Source organism: Salvelinus fontinalis, chromosome 2 (assembly GCF_029448725.1).
Source record: "Salvelinus fontinalis isolate EN_2023a chromosome 2, ASM2944872v1, whole genome shotgun sequence".
NCBI lineage: Eukaryota > Metazoa > Chordata > Actinopteri > Salmoniformes > Salmonidae > Salvelinus > Salvelinus fontinalis.
In genome coordinates, this window is record NC_074666.1 from 52,731,349 (window position 1) to 52,751,267 (window position 19,919).

Genomic DNA, 19,919 nt, shown 5'->3' on the forward strand with positions numbered 1-19,919 from the left:
CACGCTGCATGCCCTGTATTTGTGGGCAATAAATGGGGTAAGTTCCCATCAAAACCTATGTCTCATAGTATGAACAATTACATCGAAAAAAAAGGTTGAAAAACGTTATCTGTAATGATAAAAGACAATATCTCATCACTCTTTATAACAATTTTATTGAAATGAAGACCTAATGATCCATATGATATCAACAGAATCAATAATAGACATATTGAGATGTAATAACCAAAACCAAAGTATTCAAATACAAGTAGAGTACATTGATGGTAATTTAAAGCAGAAGGGTAGCGAGAAAACTTGAGCCATAACATCAGCATTACAGTCAGATGGGGAAACAACCTATCAGCTGATCAGTACATAATAAAGAGAAGATGCTCTTTGTCTCAGATGGACTGAGACTGGAGCCAGGATGGATTCTCCCCTCAGTTTACCTACACATTCATGCACATTTGACCATTGTTACTCTCCTTGGTCTCAGCTGGCCACCTGGGGGAGGGACCCACTGATTCACACAAAAGCACCTTTCAAGTGTTTGTGCAGTGAAGCAGGAAAAGATGCCAACAATACCAAGCTGACATTTGAACTGTGTGGCATTTTTTTTTTTTTTTACAGTAATTGTCGAGCATTATATTGTTAGCGGGTAGTCCATAGAGTAGTTTATGTGATTGATTTAAATGACATTGAAACGTGTCTCAACATCTCTGCAAGACCCGCATTATAAATTTAAAATACATTGTAGAAGACAGAGTAATACAATATTTGGACCAAGAATCACTGTTCCTCTATACATACTACAGAATATTTTAATTTTAGCATCCATTTAATCTGCAGCACATAAACACAAACATATACACACGCACAGGCAATCGCCCACGCATTGACGTACACTTGTGTGCACACAGATAAACAAATGGAGGATAGAAGAGGTCAAAACTAAATGAAGAGGAAGTGCTATTATAAAGCCTGAAAAGTTTAGTTTTCTGATTTCATATGTGCTGTGTGAACCCAGATAATGTTTTTTCATATAATCTAATCCACTGAGATATATATGAGGTCATTTCTTATTTTCAGTTTTTCAATACATCATTTCACACACATATCTTTAGTCGCCTTGCTAAATTTGTTCCACAAAATGGTTGTGTGCCAGTCTGTTTCTGCTCTCATGCCTAATGGAATTTTTGGCATGACATTGACAGCAATGGAGTCAACAAGAGCACTCACAGATTTGGGACCAGGTTACAAAAGGAGCACGATGTCCCATTGATGCATTGTAGTGCAGGTAAAGGCTGCATTCAGAGATGCTATACATGACTCTGAGTCAGTGTTCTCCACATCACTCTGTATAGACAAACGTCAAACTAAAATCCAACAAGGTATGTGTGGGTGAATAGGGTGGCTGTTTCTGTAAAGACTAAGCACAATGTAAAGACTTGTAACGGCTGTCTTCCTCCTCCTCAGATGAGCAGGATTAGTAAGGATCGGCGGACCAATGCGCAGCGTGGTACGTGTTCATGCTCTATATTAAAATAATCGAACACTGAAACAAAACAATAAACAACACGTGAAATAATCAACCGAAACAGTTCCGTGTGGAACACACAGACACAGAAAATAAACACCCACGAAACACAGGTGGAAAAAGGCTACCTAAGTATGATTCTCAATCAGAGACAACTAACGACGCCTGCCTCTGATTGAGAATCATACCAGGCCAAACGCAAAAACCAACATAGAAAAACAAACATAGATAACCCACCCAACTCACGCCCTGACCATACTAAAACAAAGAAATAACAAAAGAACTAAGGTCAGAACGTGACAAGACTAAGCACAAACAAACGTGTATTTTTTGCATGTGCAATATATTATACATTGGCACCGCCGATGGACTAAAGATGTACATCTCTCTCTGATAGTCTGTGAGAGTTCACAGCGCGTTCTCATCCCCCGTTGTGAAGGCGAGAGGCTTCAGCTCCATGTTGGAGCTGACAACGTCTGAGGTCGCCAGATAAAGAGGGACATCTGTTTTGCATGTGTGGTTCACGGGGAGGTCGTCTACAGGCCGACAGAGCACAGAGAACCGCTGAGAAGTATAAAGAGAATAAACTGTTATTATCGAACATGAGACGGGTGACAAATAACAGCTCAGATAGATGGGAGAAAGAAAACAACTTAAATTGAGGATCTGAAATAGCAGACACAGCTAAAAACAAAGTTTCAAGTTGTTGATTACAATTATTTACACTCCATGATAAGAAACATTGTATGTGTTAAGAATTTAATTGACAGCCCCAACATCTTTGTGTCATATTTGTGTAGTTTGACGAATCGCTATTACTGACATATCCAACTGGTTTGAGTTCTGTTCTGTTATAGATTTGGATCTTAATTTGACCCTGCTTCTCACAGCAGGAAAATAATCTTGCAGGATCATAATAGGAGCGCATGTGAAAGAATGTGACTATAAACTAGTCTAACCTAAACAAAAGATGTTGAAATGTATTGACTTGAGCTCACCTGGCGCAGGGTTCCATTGCCGTTGGCCATTTTGTAGACCATCCATAGTGGGATGAAGGAGAGGGAGATAGTGGCAATGAACCAGCCAATGATGTTAGCCCAGACAGGATAAACATATGTGTTGCTGAACTTCAATGGTGAGTACTTGACTATGGAGAAGATGAAGGTAGCCTTTGGTTTGGGAGAGAAAAGCAACGAAATTACAAAACGAAATTAACATGCAATTCTCTCAACATAGAGATCTGACATGAGGCAAGAACATGTGTGTGTTAGAGAGAGAAGCAGAAAGAGAGATACAGAGTGAAGTGTACGAGAAAGAGATACAAGACAGTGAGACAGTGTTTTGATTTATTAGGATCCCCATTAGCAGACGCCAATGGAGACAGCTAGTCTTACTGGGGTCCAACACATGATGAAAAAGACATTACAGACAAAAGACTTTACAATTGACATACATTTAAAAACATTAACATGTAGTGTGTGTGTGTGTGTGTGTGTGTGTGTGTGTGTGTGTGTGTGTGTGTGTGTGTGTGTGTGAGAATCTATCAGCTACACATACATGTCAGTACATACACACAACAAGTAGGTCACATGGGGGAGAGGCATTGTGCTGTGAGGTGTTACTTTGTTTTTTGAAACCAGGTTCTCTGTTCCCTTGCTCTATATACGATTGAAGGGAGTTCCATGCACTCATGGCTCTGTATAATACTGTACGTTTCCTTGAATTTGTTCTGGACCTGGAGACTGTGAAAAGACCCCTGGCGACATGTCTGGTGGGATAAGTGTGTGTGTCAGCGCTGTGTGCTGTATGAATGCAATATATAAGAGAACCAACGGGACTGTCCCGGCAGAGCTCCCGACCGACTTGTACTATGGTGCACTACGTTTGTTGGAACCTCTCCAGCTTGCTGATAATAAAGAATTATTCATTTAATATTGACTTCAGGTGTCCCTGGTGTTGAATTTCCACGACAGTTGACTAGGCATACAATTTGGAATTACCAACACATTAATGTTTCTTATAAAAACAAGAAGTGATACTGGCATGCATAGTATTAATATTAGCCCTTTGATTACTGAATCCTTACTGTGCATACTGTAGGAGTGATGTAGAGCCAGCAGTACTTCATCAAAGGCAGAGGTCTGTAGCCAATCATATCACTGATGTTACCATAGAAACGTTCAGCACCTATAGTTCAAGGGGGGCACGTCACAAAAAGTCACAAATCACCATGTCACCATTGGTTGAATTCCCTATTGCCTTCAGACAGTTATTCTAAAGTGAGTACATTGCTATGACCTATAGGCAGTGTACGACTCACCATAGACCCAGGCAATGCAGACAGACTGACAAAAGGCAAGCAGCAGCAGGGTGGTCCCACTGCACACATGGTGGTCTAGTAGCTGAAGCAGGTATGTCCCTCCCTGGAGTAAAAACATAACCTTGTCATGACTTACTTCACCCACACCAAACACAACACTTCAACATACCCAATGTTTTTTTTTCTCCACATTTTGTTACGTTACAGCTGTATTCTAAAATGTATTACTTTTTTTTTTATCCTCATTAATCTACACACAATACCACATAATGACAAAGTGAAAACAGGTTTTTAGACATTTTTGCTCATTTATTCAAATCAAAACAGAAATGTCTTATTTACATAAGGATTCAGACCCTTTGTTATGAGACTCGAAATTGAGCTCAGGTGCATTCTGTTTCCATTGATCATCCGCAAGATGTTTCTACAACTTGATTGGAGTCCACCTGTTGTAAATGCAATTGATTGGACATGATTTGGAAAGGCACACACCTGCCTATATAAGGTCACACAGTTGACAGTGCAAAACCCAAGCCATGAGGTCGAAGGTTGTCCGTAGAGCTCCGAGACAGGATTGTTTATTAAAAGCACAGATCTGGGAAGGGTACCAACACACTTCTGGAGTATTGAAAGTCCCAAAGAACACAGTGGCCTCCATCATTCTTAAATGGAACACGTTTGGAACCACCAAGACACTTTCTAGAGCTGGCCGCCCGGCCAAACTGGGCAATTGAGGAAGAGCTCCAAAGCTCAAGAGTTCCTCCGTGGAGATGGGAGATCCTTCCAGAAGGACAACCTTTTCTGCAGCACTGCACCAATCAGGCCTTCTTGGTAGAGTGAGCAGACGGAAGCCACTCCTCAGTAAAAAGGCACATGACAGCCTGCTTGGAGTTTGCCAAAAGGCACGTAAAGGACTCTTCTCTGGTCTGATGAAACCAAGATTGAACTCTTTGGCCTGAATGCCAAGCGTCACGTCTGGAGGAAACCAGGCACCATCGCTACGGTCAAGCATAGTGGTGGCAGCATCATGCCGTGGAGATGTTTTTCAGCGGCAAGGAGTGGGAGCCTAGTCAGGATCGAGGCAGAGATGAACAGTAACATTGCAAAAATCAGACATTTTCTGTCCAAAAAAGATGCAGAAAAATTAATTCATGCATTTGTTACTTCTAGGTTAGACTACTGCGAGACACAGGCCTCCTAATTGTCCCTAGAATTTCTCAGCAAACAGCTGAAGGCAGGGCTTTCTCCTATAGATCTCCATTTTTATGGAATGGTCTGCCAACCCATGTGAGAGATGCAGACTCGGTCTCAACCTTTAAGTCTTTACTGAAGACTTATCTCTTCAGTAGGTCATATGATTGAGTGTAGTCTGGCCCAGGAGTGTGAAGGTGAACGGAAAGGCTCTGGAGCAACGAACCGCCCTTGCTGTCTCTGCCTGGCCGGTTCCCCTCCACTGGGATTCTCTGCCTCTAACCCTATTACAGGGGCTGAGTCACTGGCTTACTGGTGCTCTTTCATGCCGTCCCTAGGAGGGGTGCGTCACTTGAGTGGGTTGAGTTACTGACGTGATCTTCCTGTCTGGTTTGGCACCCCCCCCCCCCCCCTTGGTTTGTGCTGTGGTGGAGATCTTTGTGGGCTATACTCGGCCTTGTCTCAGGATTGTAAGTTGGTGGTTGAAGATATCCCTCTAGTGGTGCGGGGGCTGTGCTTTGGCAAAGTGGGTGGGGTTATATCCTTCCTGTTTGGCCCTGTCCGGGGGTATCATCGGATGGGGCCACAGTGTCTCCTGACCCCTCCTGTCTCAGCCTCCAGTATTTATGCTGCAGTAGTTTGTGTCGGGGGGCTAGGGCCAGTTGGTTATATCTGGAGTACTTCTCCTGTCTTATCCAGTGTCCTGTGTGAATTTAAGTATGCTCTCTTTAATTCTCTCCTTCTCTCTTTCTTTCTCTCTCTCGGAGGACCTGAGCCCTAGGACCATACGTCAGGACTACTGGGCATGATGACTCCTTGCTGTCCCCAGCCCACCTGGCCTTGCTGCTGTTCCAGTTTCAACTGTTCTGCCTGCAGTTATGGAACCCCTACCTGTCCCAGACATGCTGTTTTCAACTCTTAATGATCGGCTATGAAAAGCCAACTGACATTTATTCCTGATTATTATTTGACCATGCTTGTCATTTATGAACATTTTGAACATCTTGGCCATGTTCTGTTATAATCTCCACCCGGCACAGCCAGAAGAGGACTGGCCACCACTCATAGCCTGGTTCCTCTCTAGGTTTCTTCCTAGGTTTTGGCCTTTCTAGGGGGTTTTTCCTAGCCACCGTGCTTCTACACCTGCATTGCTTGCTGTTTGGGGTTTTAGGTTGGGTTTCTGTACAGCACTTCGAGATATTAGCTGATGTACGAAGGGCTATATAAAATAAACTTGATTGATTGATGAACAGAGCAAAGTACAAAGAGATCCTTTGATGTAAACCTGCTCAGGACCTCAGACTAGGGCGAAGGTTCACCTTCCAACAGGACAATGACCCTAAGCACACAGCCAAGACAATGCAGGAGTGGCTTCCGGAAAGGAACAATTTCTAAAAACCTGTTTTTGCTTTGTCACTATGGGGTATTGTGTGTAGATTGATGAGGGGAAAAAAACAATTTAATCAATTTTAGAATAAGGCTGTAACAAAACAAAATGTGCAACAACTTTGCGAATGCATTGTACCTAAACACACTTATAGTCACTACTCCCAAACCTTATATACCAACAAACAACATGTGTGGGTGTATGCATACAGTTTGGGCATGTTCATGAACATTACCTGACAAGGGCCTGTATCTTGGATCAGGTTATGATCCCTAGATCAGCACTCCTTCTCTGAGACGCTTTATGAATATGACCCTTGGTAAAACACTGGGCACTAGTCATAGACAAACAGTATGGGTGATACATTGGTCTCTTACCTCTGTGACCAGGGCAAGCCCCAGTAGGAAGCATATTGTGCAGATAGCCAGCAAGAGCAGCTCTCTCCTGAACTCACGGCGCAGATAGGTAGGGAACAGATCCACAACAGATGTCATCAAACACTCCAGCCCAACAAACTAGAGGGAGAGAGGAGAAAGAGAGGGAGAGCGAGATTAGATGTATAGTTTGAGTTTGTCCATTAGGATTATGGTCAATTCCATTTCAACTCAGGACATAAACTTCAATTTTCTCCTTGAAAAATGTAAACACATTGAAATAAAACACAATTGGAGTTGACTTCATTCCTGAATTGAAACGGAATTTAAGCCCAGGCCTGTTAAAGCCATGTTTGACAAACAGTTGACAATGACTAAGTTCATGTGGTTAGAAAAATCTTCAGTGTGCATGGGAGAAAGAGGGACACTTACCTGGCTATCCAGACCCAGAAGGATGATCATGATGAAGAAACAGGCAGACCAGATCTGAGGCATGGGCATCATGGCTACTGCTCGAGGATACACAATAAATGCCAGCCCAGGACCTGTACAAAGATAGGCACACTGACTGAGTACACTCAATCACTGCACACTGTGAAATTTGTGTCACTACGGTGCACGCTGACGACACATAACGGCACACACTGACTGAACACATGGACTAAACCTGACCTCACCCTTGCCTGGCCTCGCTCAGTATGTACATGTAACGTACACACACACACACACATATGCATGTAGGCATGCTCACTAGGGATGAATGGCGGGAACCCGGTTGCCAAGATTTACAGAGATTAACCACCCAAAACCATTTCCTTCTCCCGGGAAAAATGGTCAGTGGCTTTGTGACAAGTCTTGTCCCAAAATGGTCAGTGTGAACTGGAGTGACTTGACACAACGCAGGCCAAACAAAATGCAGTTAAAGGGGTTCCAGTCTGCTGTGAAGTGTTCATCCATGTATACGGGTAAGAGCTACATTTTCAGGTATTATACGTTTCTAATTTTGCCAGAAAGTCACTTTAATTGCAAGTTAAAGCGTACTGTTCGCTAACTAGCGAACATAGCTCGCTAGCTAACGTTACGTGTATGATCTGTGTAGTCCTTTTATTTGTATCTCAGAAATACATTTGCATTGCTAGTTATAGCCTAATGTTAGCTAGCTAGCTACCCTCTTCAAAGGATGGGACACTCTTGACCCAAACTGCTACAGACCTATGTCTATCCTACCCTGCCTTTCTAAGGTCTTCAAAAGCCAAGTCAACAAACAGATTAACGACCATTTCGAATCCCACCACACCTTCTCCGCTATGCAATCTGGTTTCAGAGCTGGTCATGGGTGCACCTCAGCCACGCTCAAGGTCCTAAACGATATCTTAACCGCCATCGATAAGAAACAATACTGTGCAGCTGTATTCATTGACCTGGCCAAGGCTTTCGACTCTGTCAATTACCACATCCTCATCGGCAGACTCAACAGCCTTGGATTCTCAAATGATTGCCTCGCCTGGTTCACCAACTACTTCTCTGATAGAGTTCAGTGTGTCAAATTGGAGGGCCTGTTGTCCGGGCCTCTGGCAGTCTCTATGGGGGTGCCACAGGGTTCAATTCTTGGGCCGACTCATTTCTCTGTATACATCAATGATGTCGCTCTTGCTGCTGGTGAGTCTCTGATCCACCTCTACGCAGACGACACCATTCTGTATATTCTGGCCCTTTATTGGACACTGTTAACAACCCTCCAGATGAGCTTCAATGCCATACTACTCTCCTTCCGTGGCCTCCAACTTCTCTTAAATACAAGTAAAACTAAATGCATGCTATTCAACCAATCGCTGCCTGCACCTGCCCGCCCGTCCAGCATCACTACTCTGGACAGTTCTGACTTAGAATATGTGGACAACTACAAATACCTAGGTGTCTGGTTAGACTGTAAACTCTCCTTCCAGACTCACATCAAACATCTCCAATCCAAAGTTAAATCTAGAATTGGCATCATATTTCGCAACAAAGCATCCTTCACTCATGCTGCCAAACATATCCTCATAAAACTGACCATCCTACCGATCCTCGACTTCGGCGATGTCATTTACAAAATAGCCTCCAATACCCTACTCAATAAATTGGATGCAGTCTATCAGTGCCATCCGTTTTGTCACCAAAGCCCCATATACTACCCACCACTACGACCTGTACGCTCTCGTTGGCTGGCCCTCGCTTCATACTCGTCGCCAAACCCACTGGCTCCAGGTCATCTACAAGACCCTGCTAGGTAAAGTTCCCCCTTATCTCAGCTCGCTGGTCATCATAGCAGCACCCACCTGTAGCACGCGCTCCAGCAGGTATATCTCTCTGGTCACCCCCAAAACCAATTCCTCATTTGGCCGCCTCTCCTTCCAGTTCTCTGCTGCCAATGACTGGAACGAACTACAAAAATCTCTGAAACTGGAAACACTTATCTCCCTCACTAGCTTTAAGCCCCAGCTGTCAGAGCAGCTCTCAGGTTACTGCACCTGTACATAGCCCATCTATAATTTAGCCCAAACTACTACCTCTTCCCCTACTGTATATTTTTTGCTACTTTGCACCCCATTATTTCTATTTTTCTATTTTCTACCATTCCAGTGTTTTACTTGCTATATTGTATTTACTTTGCCACCATGGCCTTTTTTTGCCTTTACCTCCCTTATCTCACCTCATTTGCTCACATTGTATATAGACTTATTTTTCTGCTGTATTATTGACTGTATGTTTGTTTTACTCCATGTGTAACTCTGTGTTGTTGTATGTGTCGAACCGCTTTGCTTTATCTTGGCCAGGTCGCAATTGTAAATGAGAACTTGTTCTCAACTTGCCTACCTGGTTAAATAAAGGTGAAATAAAAAAAATAAAAAACATTGGACCTAGTTGGTTAGCTTTAGCTACTTGCAGATTCATACCACAGCATTTTATGCTTGGTGGCTATCGGCTATCTATGACAATCAGTAGTATGGGTTGGGATTATGGTTTATTCTTTCGCTAGCTAGCGAGCTAGCTACATGACCCATCAAGTTAACCAGGTGTGTCTGGGGGTGATTACGGCCATCTATTGTATTTCATGAACATGTGTATGTGTCTAGACAATAGTGTCCCATCCAGTTAACTAGATGTGGCTGGGGGGTGTCTATAGCAATTATTTATGACACATCAAGCATCTTCTAATAATGATAAAATATTTATACAATATTTTTTATCTGGACACTTTCTATTTTTGATATTGCTACAATGCATATATGCATGTAACAAATTCACTGTACCGTTTATACCTTCTGTATCCTGTGCATGTGACAAATAAACTTAGATTTTATTTGATATAGTGTGTGTTTACTAGAAACGGTCATGTGAAGAACAACATGACCTGCACCAAAGTCAGATTAGGATATGGGCCAAGGACTAGATAAAGTGTATTTTTACCTGGAGTTTTTCCTTATTGTAGGCTCTTACTTTCACCACTTTTAGTCTTGAAATCTTTGGTTGTTTACTACACTATCTTACTCACTCTGTTTAGCACATGGCCTCACATGTGAATACTTAAAGAGATGGGTGGGGCTAAGGCTTAAGAGGGTGTAAACGATGCTGAAAAGGTGTAGACAAAGAAGAGCTCTCCAGTAGGTGTACCAAAAGATTAAAGGGCCATTTTCTCAAAAGTGGGGTTACAAATGAATCTACTTTCAAAGCAGAATGACTTTCCCATTGTTCCTCAACTGTAGTGTATGATATGCCATTTTGTAGCTCTGAGTTTCTATCCATTTTAAATGTTGCTACATAAGACCAAATCGAGGTGGTCGGTCACATATAGAAACCAAATAAACGTTTTTTATTTAAGAAGATGACTTACTATAAGAAGTTTTCACAGTCATTGTGGATGAATTTTTGTGTGAACTCTCTGTGACCTTTGGCTTTTAAGGCATTATGATCTTCTATGGAATAATGTCAAACATTCTAATGGTAAAATCCATCTCTCTTGTCTGGTGTCAATATTTACCTGACTGAGCCACCTCTTCAATGGACAACCCCTGTTCATAGGTCAAGAAGCCCAAAACAGAGAAGATTGCGAAGCCTGACACAATGCTGGTGCCACTGTTTAGAAGACACAGGTAAAAACAGTCCCTGGGGATAAAAATACCAAAGTACATGTTAGGGGAAATAGTGATCTATCTTTGGCCTGGAGATACTTTATAACTTGCGAGTGATTCCCAAAGTCTCGTAATCCTATAAATCTGCAGTCTTTCTTTTTAATCAGTGTCAAGCAGTCAGACTGGGGGTGGGTTTCACTGACACTCCGGAGACCATAGAGTTGGAAAGAGGGCACACCCCTTGTCTTTGTACGTATTGCTTCTGTGAGAGCATGGGCAGCTCTAAGGTTGGTGATTTACTGCCACCGCAGGAATGTTTGCTCAGGAGTATAAGTCATTGGCTGATCCCTCCGACTGACCTGTGATCCCACATAGGAAGTCCCATCCGATTGACTAATTTAAAATGCTGAAATACTTCAATGGTGCTGCCCATGCTAAAAAAGTCAGGTTTGTGGCATTTGTGTCCTCTATACATCCCTATGCCAGTGACTCACTTGTAGCAGTCGTTGTTGTAACTGTTGTAGCTGCCCAGGGATGTGAGGAAGCCCAAGCTGATAGCATAGGAGAAGAAAATCTGTGTGCCTGCATCCATCCACACCTTAGATGGGATGAATAGCATATTACACATAGCATTAAATTCATTGGGGATATTATGATTCTTGTGTGTGTGTGTGTGTGTGTGTGTGTGTGTGTGTGTGTGTGTGTGTGTGTGTGTGTGTGTGTGTGTGTGTGTGTGTGTGTGTGTGTGTGTGTGTGTGTGTGCGTGCGCAGAGCCGGCAAAAGGCTTGACATCGAAAGTCCGGGTGACGCCACCAAACGGCAACACCTCCAGTCTGTTCTCAGTGCAAAACTGCCCAAAGAATACGAGGATACTGAAACACAGTGGAGCATGATCAAGTCCACCATCCTCAACATCTGCAAGAACACCCTAATGATGAGAAGGACTCAGAAATAGAACAGCTCATTAACACCAAGTGGAGAACCTCATGCGTCTGGCAGAACGACATCAACTGCAGAGCCAGAAGAGAAGCTCACGCCAGGGGGAAGAAGGAACTAAAGAACAAATGGACAGAAAAGGCCCTGGAGATCCAGCAACTGGCAGACTCTGGAGGTTCCGGAGGCTTTTTCGACTCCATGAAGGTGGTATGTGGACCCAGTTACCGCGGCCTAAACCCAATCCGCTCCAAAGGTGGGCTAAAGCTGCTAAAGAATGACGAATCCATCCAATCCCGTTGGAAAGACTACTTCAAAGAGCTCCTCAACAGAAAAACAACGGTTGAGAGGGCGGTTGAGAGTGAAGTACAAAGGAGGACATGGGATAACCACCCAGCCTGCAGGAGGTGCACGATGCCCTCAGGAAGATGAGGAACAACAAGGCCACTGGTCCTGATAGGATTCCAGTGGAAATCCTAAAGGAAGGTAGGCCAGATCTCCTAGATCACATACAGTACATGCCTTGCTCTTAAAGATCTGGGACAAGGAGGAAATCCCTGCAAAACTCAGGGACACCCTAATCGTCAAAAATTTTTGGTTGACATGTGGGAGGCATCACCCTCATGTCGACCACCAGAAAAACACTTTCCAGCATACTGGGACACTGACTCCTTTCCCTGTCAGAAGAAATCCTCCCAGAATGTCAGTGTGGCTTTCGCCCAACAGAGACACCATGGACATGATTTTTCACTGTGTGGCAACTGCAAGAAGCAACCACTGTATAGACCTTACAAAAGTCGTTGACTCTGTGAACCATTATGTTGATTATGTTAAAAAAAATGGCTGCCCTGACAAATTCACCAGAATACTGCAACTGCTGTATGACATGTCAGCAACAGTGCTCAGTAACAGTGGCACTGAAACGGAACCCTTCAAGGTTTAACTTGAGAAAAACAGGGCAGCATCATTGCACCCACCCTTTCCTCTAATTTCATCGCTGCCATCCTCCACCTCACAGGCCAAAATCTGCATCAGTGAGTCCAAATCCTGTACAGAATAGACGGCAGACTCTTTAACCTTAAAGGTCCAATGCAGCTGTTTTTAGACCACTGGGTGGCGCAGTGGTCTAAGGCACTGCATCGCAGTGCTAGCTGTGCCACTAGAGATTCTGGGTTCGAGTTCAGGCTCTGTCGCAGCCGGCCACGACCGGGAGGCCCATGGGGCGACGCACAATTGGCCCAGCGTCATCCGGGTTAGGGAGGGTTTGGCCGGCAGGGATGTCCTTGTCTCATCGCGCACTAGCAACTCCTGTGGCGGGCCGGGCGCAGTGCACGCTGACACGGTCGCCAGGTGTTTCCTCCGACACAGTGGTGCAGCTGGCTTCCGGGTTGGATGGGCATTGTGTCAAAAAGCAGTGCGGCTTGGTTGGGTTGTGTTTCGGAGGACGCATGGCTCTCAACCTTTGCCTTATGGGAGTTGCAGCGATGAGACAAGACTGTAACAATTGGATCTAATGAATTTGGGGAGAAAAAAGGGGTGATTTTTAAAATTTTATAATAATAATAAATAAATATTAAATAAAATAGACAAAAATAGCTTTTTTAGCAAAAAGCTATTTCTCAAGCAAGAATTTTGCTAAGACTGTCTGGGAGTGGTCTGAGTGAGGAGGGGGGAACTTAATACAATCTGTTATTTGCATAGACGTATGGAACCCTCTTTGTTATTGGTCTATTAACCATCACCATGCAAACCGAAACTGACGCCCATTCAAACAGGCATCAGAAGGTCCTGTGTAGTACGTATTGTATTTTCAACCAGCAACTACCAGGAAATAACACTGATACAACACTTAATACACCACCATCTAAGCTGTGCCAGCGGAGCATTCTCAAGACAAGCGCACAAACACCAGTTTCCTAGAGGTGGCCCGAACATGAAGAGCATCACCACCACCCAAAACCAGCTCAGATGTACTGACCATTTTGTCAGGATGCCCAACTCCTACATCCCGAAACAGGTGCTGTACTCACAACTCAACTAAGGAAAGAGTGGCCCTGGCGGACAAAATAAGTGGTACGAGGATAACATCAAAACAAACCTCAAAAAGTGCCACGTAGACATATTCAAGCTGGGAGGACACTGTAAAAAGACAGGTCGACATGGAGGAAAACTCTCCATGAGGGATAAGCACTTATGAAGATCTTCGCTGTGCAGCATATGACAAGCAGCAACTTCGAAAGAAGAAACTTTCCTTCAAGAAGGCCCAACCACCAGACACCACCACTACTCAACCTTGCTCACACAGCACCAAAATGTGTGGCATTTTCAGCCATCGGAAGACCCACAAGCAGGATCCACCAGGAGAACAATCATACTCGACCCCGAGTGATCGCCGGTGATGATGATGATTATAATGATGGTGTGTGTGTTTCTGTGTGCGTGTGTGTCAAGCCATGTACTGTAGGTCTACCTGTGGGTCTGTGAGGCGAGAGATGTCAGGGTAAATGTAAAAGATGATGCCGTCTATGGCCCCAGGCAGAGTGACACCGCGGATCAGCAGGACCAGGAGCATGGCATACGGGAATGTGGCCGTAAAGTAAGCAGCCTGACAGGAGAGATAACAGGAATAACTTAGTACATTGGAATCTTAACAACCCTGTCAGTTTGTAGAGGGAGTTATGGTCATATTGAATTGGTGGAGATTATATGCAGTCAGAGTGAAATCCTTGGGTAAGACAACAAGTCATAATGTGCACTATTATAGATAAACTTGAAGATATGTACAATGCTGTGGCAAGAAAGTCTTACAAAATGAACACAACCGCAGACAACACAGACTTATATGAAAGACTTACCCGTGGATAGAAAAGCAGATATGCTGTATAGCTCACAGAATACTTTTTCTCAAAGACAAAAGGCTCAACAACAAATCTCAGGATCTTTAATGTTGAGGTGATATGGTTTTCTCAGTGACTTAAAGGGTGAGAAAAAACCCAGCAAACATGCCCACATCGACCCAAGTGGGCCCAATGCGGGCTGACATATTGGCCTTTTAGGCTGCACACATTGGGCCGATGCGCCTTTGCTATTTAAAAGGAATGTATTTATTTTTTACAATTTAGTTCAATGCATGAATGGCATAATTTTCAACCCTTAGAGGTATTTTTTAGGGAACGAGATACATTGAACTCAGAAAGACAACCAAGTTGTTAATATCATATTTATATTTTTACAAAAGAAACTGTTTAGTTTCTCATATGTCACATGCACAAAAAATTGGGCAGCAGACAACAGAACACAAACTGGAACAACACACTCAGTTACGGTTGCACAAAAATAATGACTTGCAAACCATGCCCCCCAAATCTTCCAATGAGGCCCTCTTCTAGCTGGGCTTTGTATTAAGTATTTTATTAGGACTCCCATACGGAAGTCCAGAGAGGACATACAGTGCATTCAGAAAGTAATCAGACCCCTTGACTTTTTCCATATTTTGTTACATTACAGCCTTATTCTAAAATGGATCAAACGTATTAATCTACACACAATATCCCATAATAACAAAGCAAAAACAGGATTTTAGACATATTTGCAAATGTTTAAAAAAATAAAAAAAATAAATACTTTATTTACAAAATGCAAAATCCCTTGTCATGTCGAGATGATTTATTTCATGATCACGACATAAAAGCTGTTTTATCGAGATCACAATATCATTTTCTCATGATCACGGCTTGACAAAAGTTGTTTTGTCGAGATCATGAGATTAACTCTATCAATAGGAGTAAACGCATTGATGCTAGATTGACAATATGGCAGAGACAACGATGTATCAGGGCATATGTTTTTATTGATTGCTACACTAAGGGTTGGTGCATTTAATGCTAACACCATGCCTTCATTTGTGTTTGGCAGTCATTATCAGTTTATAAATTAGAATGTTAGCACGCTAAAATGTCCCTTACCTCGAGCTAAGAGCACTTGTGGCATCAAAGCCTTCATGGGGCATTTATGTTTTGTGGACAATGTAAATATTATCCACAAAACAATAAGTTGCCCTTATAATTACATACATATCAGTTATGCAAGCTAACAACCAGCATAGATAACTTGCTAGCTAACTAGCTAGCTAACAAGCTAGCTCGCAAGACTAGACAAGTTAGCTGCATTGTTCCTTGCATGTGATTGACTATGGTCTTGGGGGCGGTACGCAGACTGGGAGAAGGAGATGCCTGTCACGCATCGTTCATGGCTTAAATGCCCCGTATTGCGATTAATGCAGCCGCAGGGCTCCTTGCTTGATTATGTAGTTATCGTACATCTGAACAAATGAAAGGATGAATCGTGGTACTTTTGTTATGTCGTGATCACGAGAAACACATATTGTGATTTCGACAAAATAACTTTTGTTATGTAGTGATCGTGAGATAAATGAGTTGTGAGCTCGACATAATGAGGGAACTATTCCTCTCTGGACATATGAATGCAGCCACTACTCTACATGGGTTCCACACAAAACATAAAACATGACATAATACAGAACATTAATAGACAATAACAACTTAAGGACAAAACTACATAGATTTAAAATAAAGAATACTTACTTTCATACACTTTCACAAAACCTCTGGAGATAATAACAGCTCAGCACAAAGCTACCTGAATTTAAAATCAGAATTCACACTTTCATGCACTCAAATCTAACATTCCATGCGTAATTACATTGTATTACACATACATACTCTTTTGATCATCGTAATATCTTTCAGATACCACCCAGTGGGTCATAGTGGGTCTCTCATTGTGGGTCTCTCATGCTGTTGGAGTTGTTTATTAAAAAAAGGAACAGACATTCACACTGGATTGGAGCTGTTCACACAGTGAATGGAGTACCATACATACGTCGCCTTCACTTGTCATTATGTTTTACAGCCACCGCCAGACACAGTGTGTTCTCTAATGGTGATATGTAACTGAGTGGAGCTGAAAAGAGTCTTAGTGGAGCTGACCACTCACACCAGGGCAGAGCCATTCATAAAAATAACATGGTACGTGTTGTGCGGATGTGGGATTGGTGTGGGCTAATCAGTATCGGTTGGTGTGGGCTAGCACATATTGGTTTGGTGTGGGCTTGGCGTGGGTTAGCCCGTGCCCACATAATACCCACATGGGGCTAATTGGGTCATGTTTGCTGGGAAGGTCCAAGCATGAGGCTCAAGGACATCAGTTGCTATGTCTATCTGTTGTTGTACTGCACATACAAATAACCATACTACATTCTAACCAGTAGATGTAGTAGTTACAATAGTGTGATACTGGATATCACACACAATGCCACTGTGGAAATAGTGGGGATGTTCATAGAGGTCAGTTAGTATTCATTGATTCTCACCTTGCCTGTGGACTTAATTCCCTTCCAGACACAGAAGTAACAGATGACCCAGGTGAGAAGGAGACAAAGTGCCAGCTCCCATCTGATGCTGCCCATCTCCTCGATCCCCCCTGAAATTTTCAGCACCCTGCGCCTGATTGAGGAGAGAGAGAGATGGTGAGAAGGTCTGGGAATCCTGCTCAACACGTCACATGCGTGAAGTAAGGGGGGCTGCTTACTCCCAAAACTCCATGACTGGTAGTGTGGCATTCTGTCTTGATGTCAGGTTGGTGCTGAGATTCTGCTTGCTGTAGTCCATGCATGAGTCTAGGGTAGACAAGTTGATTTGGTACATGTAACACACATTGGAAATTGACAATTCAACTTTTTGATTGACCCTCCTTACACTGTACCTCCCCATATCATGGTATAGTATTGTAAGATATAGTTTGGTAAAAAGTACAATTTTAGTTCACAAACTTTAAGGCCTGGTACTAAATCATCCTTGTTTTGGCAATAGTTAATGGTAATGAGATAACAAGTTTTTTAAAAAGTGTAATTAAATAACAGGGTACAACAGCTTAAACTTGAATAAACAAATGTAATAATCACAAAGGAATGGTCCACCAAATTCACTTTGGTTAACTGCCAGTTATGGCCCCTCTTTGTTGTTAATTAATGTTGTACACTCGTAACTCAAACTCTTTGACCCCTCCCCATGCCTCTTATGACCTCTTCCCATGCCTAGTTTTATTTTATTTATTTTTATTTCACCTTTATTTAACTAGGCAAGTCAGTTAAGAACAAATTCTTATTTACAATGTCGGCCTACCAAAAGGCAAAATGCCTCCTGTGGGGATGGGGGCTGGGAATGAAAAGAAAAATATAGAACAAAACACACATCACGACAAGAGAGGCAACACAACACTACTTAAAGAGAGACCTAAGACAACATAGCATGGCAGCAACACATGACAACAGCATGGTAGCAACACAACATGACAACAACATGTAAACAACACAACATGGTAGCAGCACAAACGTTATTGGGCACAGACAACAGCACAAAGGGCAAGACGGCAGAGACAACAATAGATCACGCAAAGCAGCCACAACTGTCAGTAAGAGTGTCCATGATTGAGTCTTTGAGTCTCTTACCAGTGTTCCACCAGTTTCCGCAGCTTGCCCAGGGTAGCTCTGCACTGAAGGAGGAGAAGAGATAGAAAAAGGCCCATGCCAAGATCACAATGTAGGAGATGGCACCGAATGAGATGACAAGGTTACAGGTGTAGCCCATACCTGTGGAAAAGAGCATGTTTTAGCACTCAGCACCATTTTAATGCAGATTGTGAAAATCTTAATTGTCCCAAAATGGTTGTAGCAGTACATATATTTAATAAAAACGTACAAGTAGATTAAATGTAGGGTTTAACTTGTCCAAAACCAACACTGTAGTTTGTGTGCTATACTTTCTACTGTTCATACAATGCATATAATAAGTTGTACGTCGTTCATTGGGGTCCTGACTTGGGAAACCCGTGCATACGTTGGGCATTTTCTTGAGCACCGATGGGCCTTTGTGGGTAAATTACAGAATAGTTCGGATAAAAAGATACAAGGCCAAAATTACTGGAGAGATGGACCGAACAATGACATGATAATCTCCTGACATTTTAATTTTAAGAAATGTAGAACAGTAAGAAGATGATGTAATTCTAATAAACACTGCTAGTACTGGGGTGCAGCTAATCTGATCAGGTCTGTGCCTTCTGCCATACCACTGTATGAAAATAAGTATTTTCCCCATGCGCCAACATAAAAAGGTTTACCCTCAAATAGCGGACACATCTTCCTCCAGCATGTTATTCCTCCCTGGCTGGTGTATTGTCCCAGAGAAGTCTCCAGGAAGAATAGCGGGATCCCGCACGTCACCAAGAACAAAACATATGGAATGAAGAACACACCTGCCAGACACGTAAAATCAGGTAAATCAAGACATGCGTAAATGTCACTGTTAACGAAATTACGCACAGTGTATCAAATGCATTGCTCTAATGCGATCTAATGACCGACTATTGGACAACATCAGAGTTTCAATGCATTCCACTAGTTACCACAGACACAAAGTCAAAATTGGCTAGGGCTTCGATAAAAACTAAAATGTGCTTTTTGGTCTTAATTAAGTTTAGGGTTAGGTTTAAAATCAGATTTTAAGAAGATAATTGTAGAAATAGGTGGGGTTATGAATTTGTGGCTGTGGTAACTGGGTGATGACCGTTTTCACTCACCCCCTCCGTTTTTGTAACACAAGTAAGGGAATCTCCACACGTTTCCAGGTCCAATTATAGCTCCCATCACCGTTAAAATGAACTCGGCTTTACTGCCCCAGTTTCCCCGCGCTTCCAGCTCCTTTAGTTTTGCTTGGCCATTGGCTGTGCTGGGCATCATTTGCAGTTTGGGGTCTTTCTTCTCGTTGTAGTTCATGGTGGTTCCTGATACTTTTTAGGATGCGTAAGTAAAGTTTTCCTTGAATTTGAGAAGTTGTAGCTGATGTTGGCACGGTCAGAAGGCTATATAGACAGGATATGTGTGTAAAGAAAACCCACCAATCCTGTCTTAAATGGGGTCAAGGGTGGGATTAGAGGAAAACTGTGCAGGACCAATCCTCATCATCTCAGGTGTGAATGAAACTGGCAGTTCGAAAGAGCAGTA

General features: G+C 42.8%; 1 protein-coding gene across 1 annotated transcript; it reads right to left on the bottom strand.

Moving 5' to 3' along the window:
* Window positions 1-224: 224 nt before the first annotated feature.
* LOC129821009 (sodium- and chloride-dependent GABA transporter 2-like) lies at window positions 225-19,691 on the bottom strand. Its single transcript, XM_055878211.1, has 14 exons — window positions 19,496-19,691; window positions 19,037-19,171; window positions 18,366-18,506; window positions 17,447-17,534; window positions 17,229-17,361; window positions 14,307-14,441; window positions 11,398-11,501; window positions 10,813-10,937; window positions 7,224-7,336; window positions 6,795-6,932; window positions 3,840-3,942; window positions 3,606-3,706; window positions 2,518-2,688; window positions 225-2,083 (listed from the first exon to the last, which is right to left on the bottom strand). Exons 1-14 carry the CDS (start codon window positions 19,689-19,691, stop codon window positions 1,928-1,930), a joined length of 1,839 nt encoding a protein of 612 aa, XP_055734186.1. The 3' UTR covers window positions 225-1,927.
* Window positions 19,692-19,919: the final 228 nt, after the last annotated feature.

Excerpts from the sequence above, each read along its gene's own strand:
- LOC129821009 (XM_055878211.1), bottom strand. The coding sequence starts at position 19,691 with ATGAACTACAACGAGAAGAAAGACCCCAAACTGCAAATGATGCCCAGC. Across the intron at positions 11,502-14,306 it reads CTCGCCTCACAGACCCACAG|GTGTGGATGGATGCAGGCAC; the intron begins GTAGACCTACAG and ends ATCCCATCTAAG. Across the intron at positions 10,938-11,397 it reads TACAACAACGACTGCTACAA|GGACTGTTTTTACCTGTGTC; the intron begins GTGAGTCACTGG and ends TTTTATCCCCAG.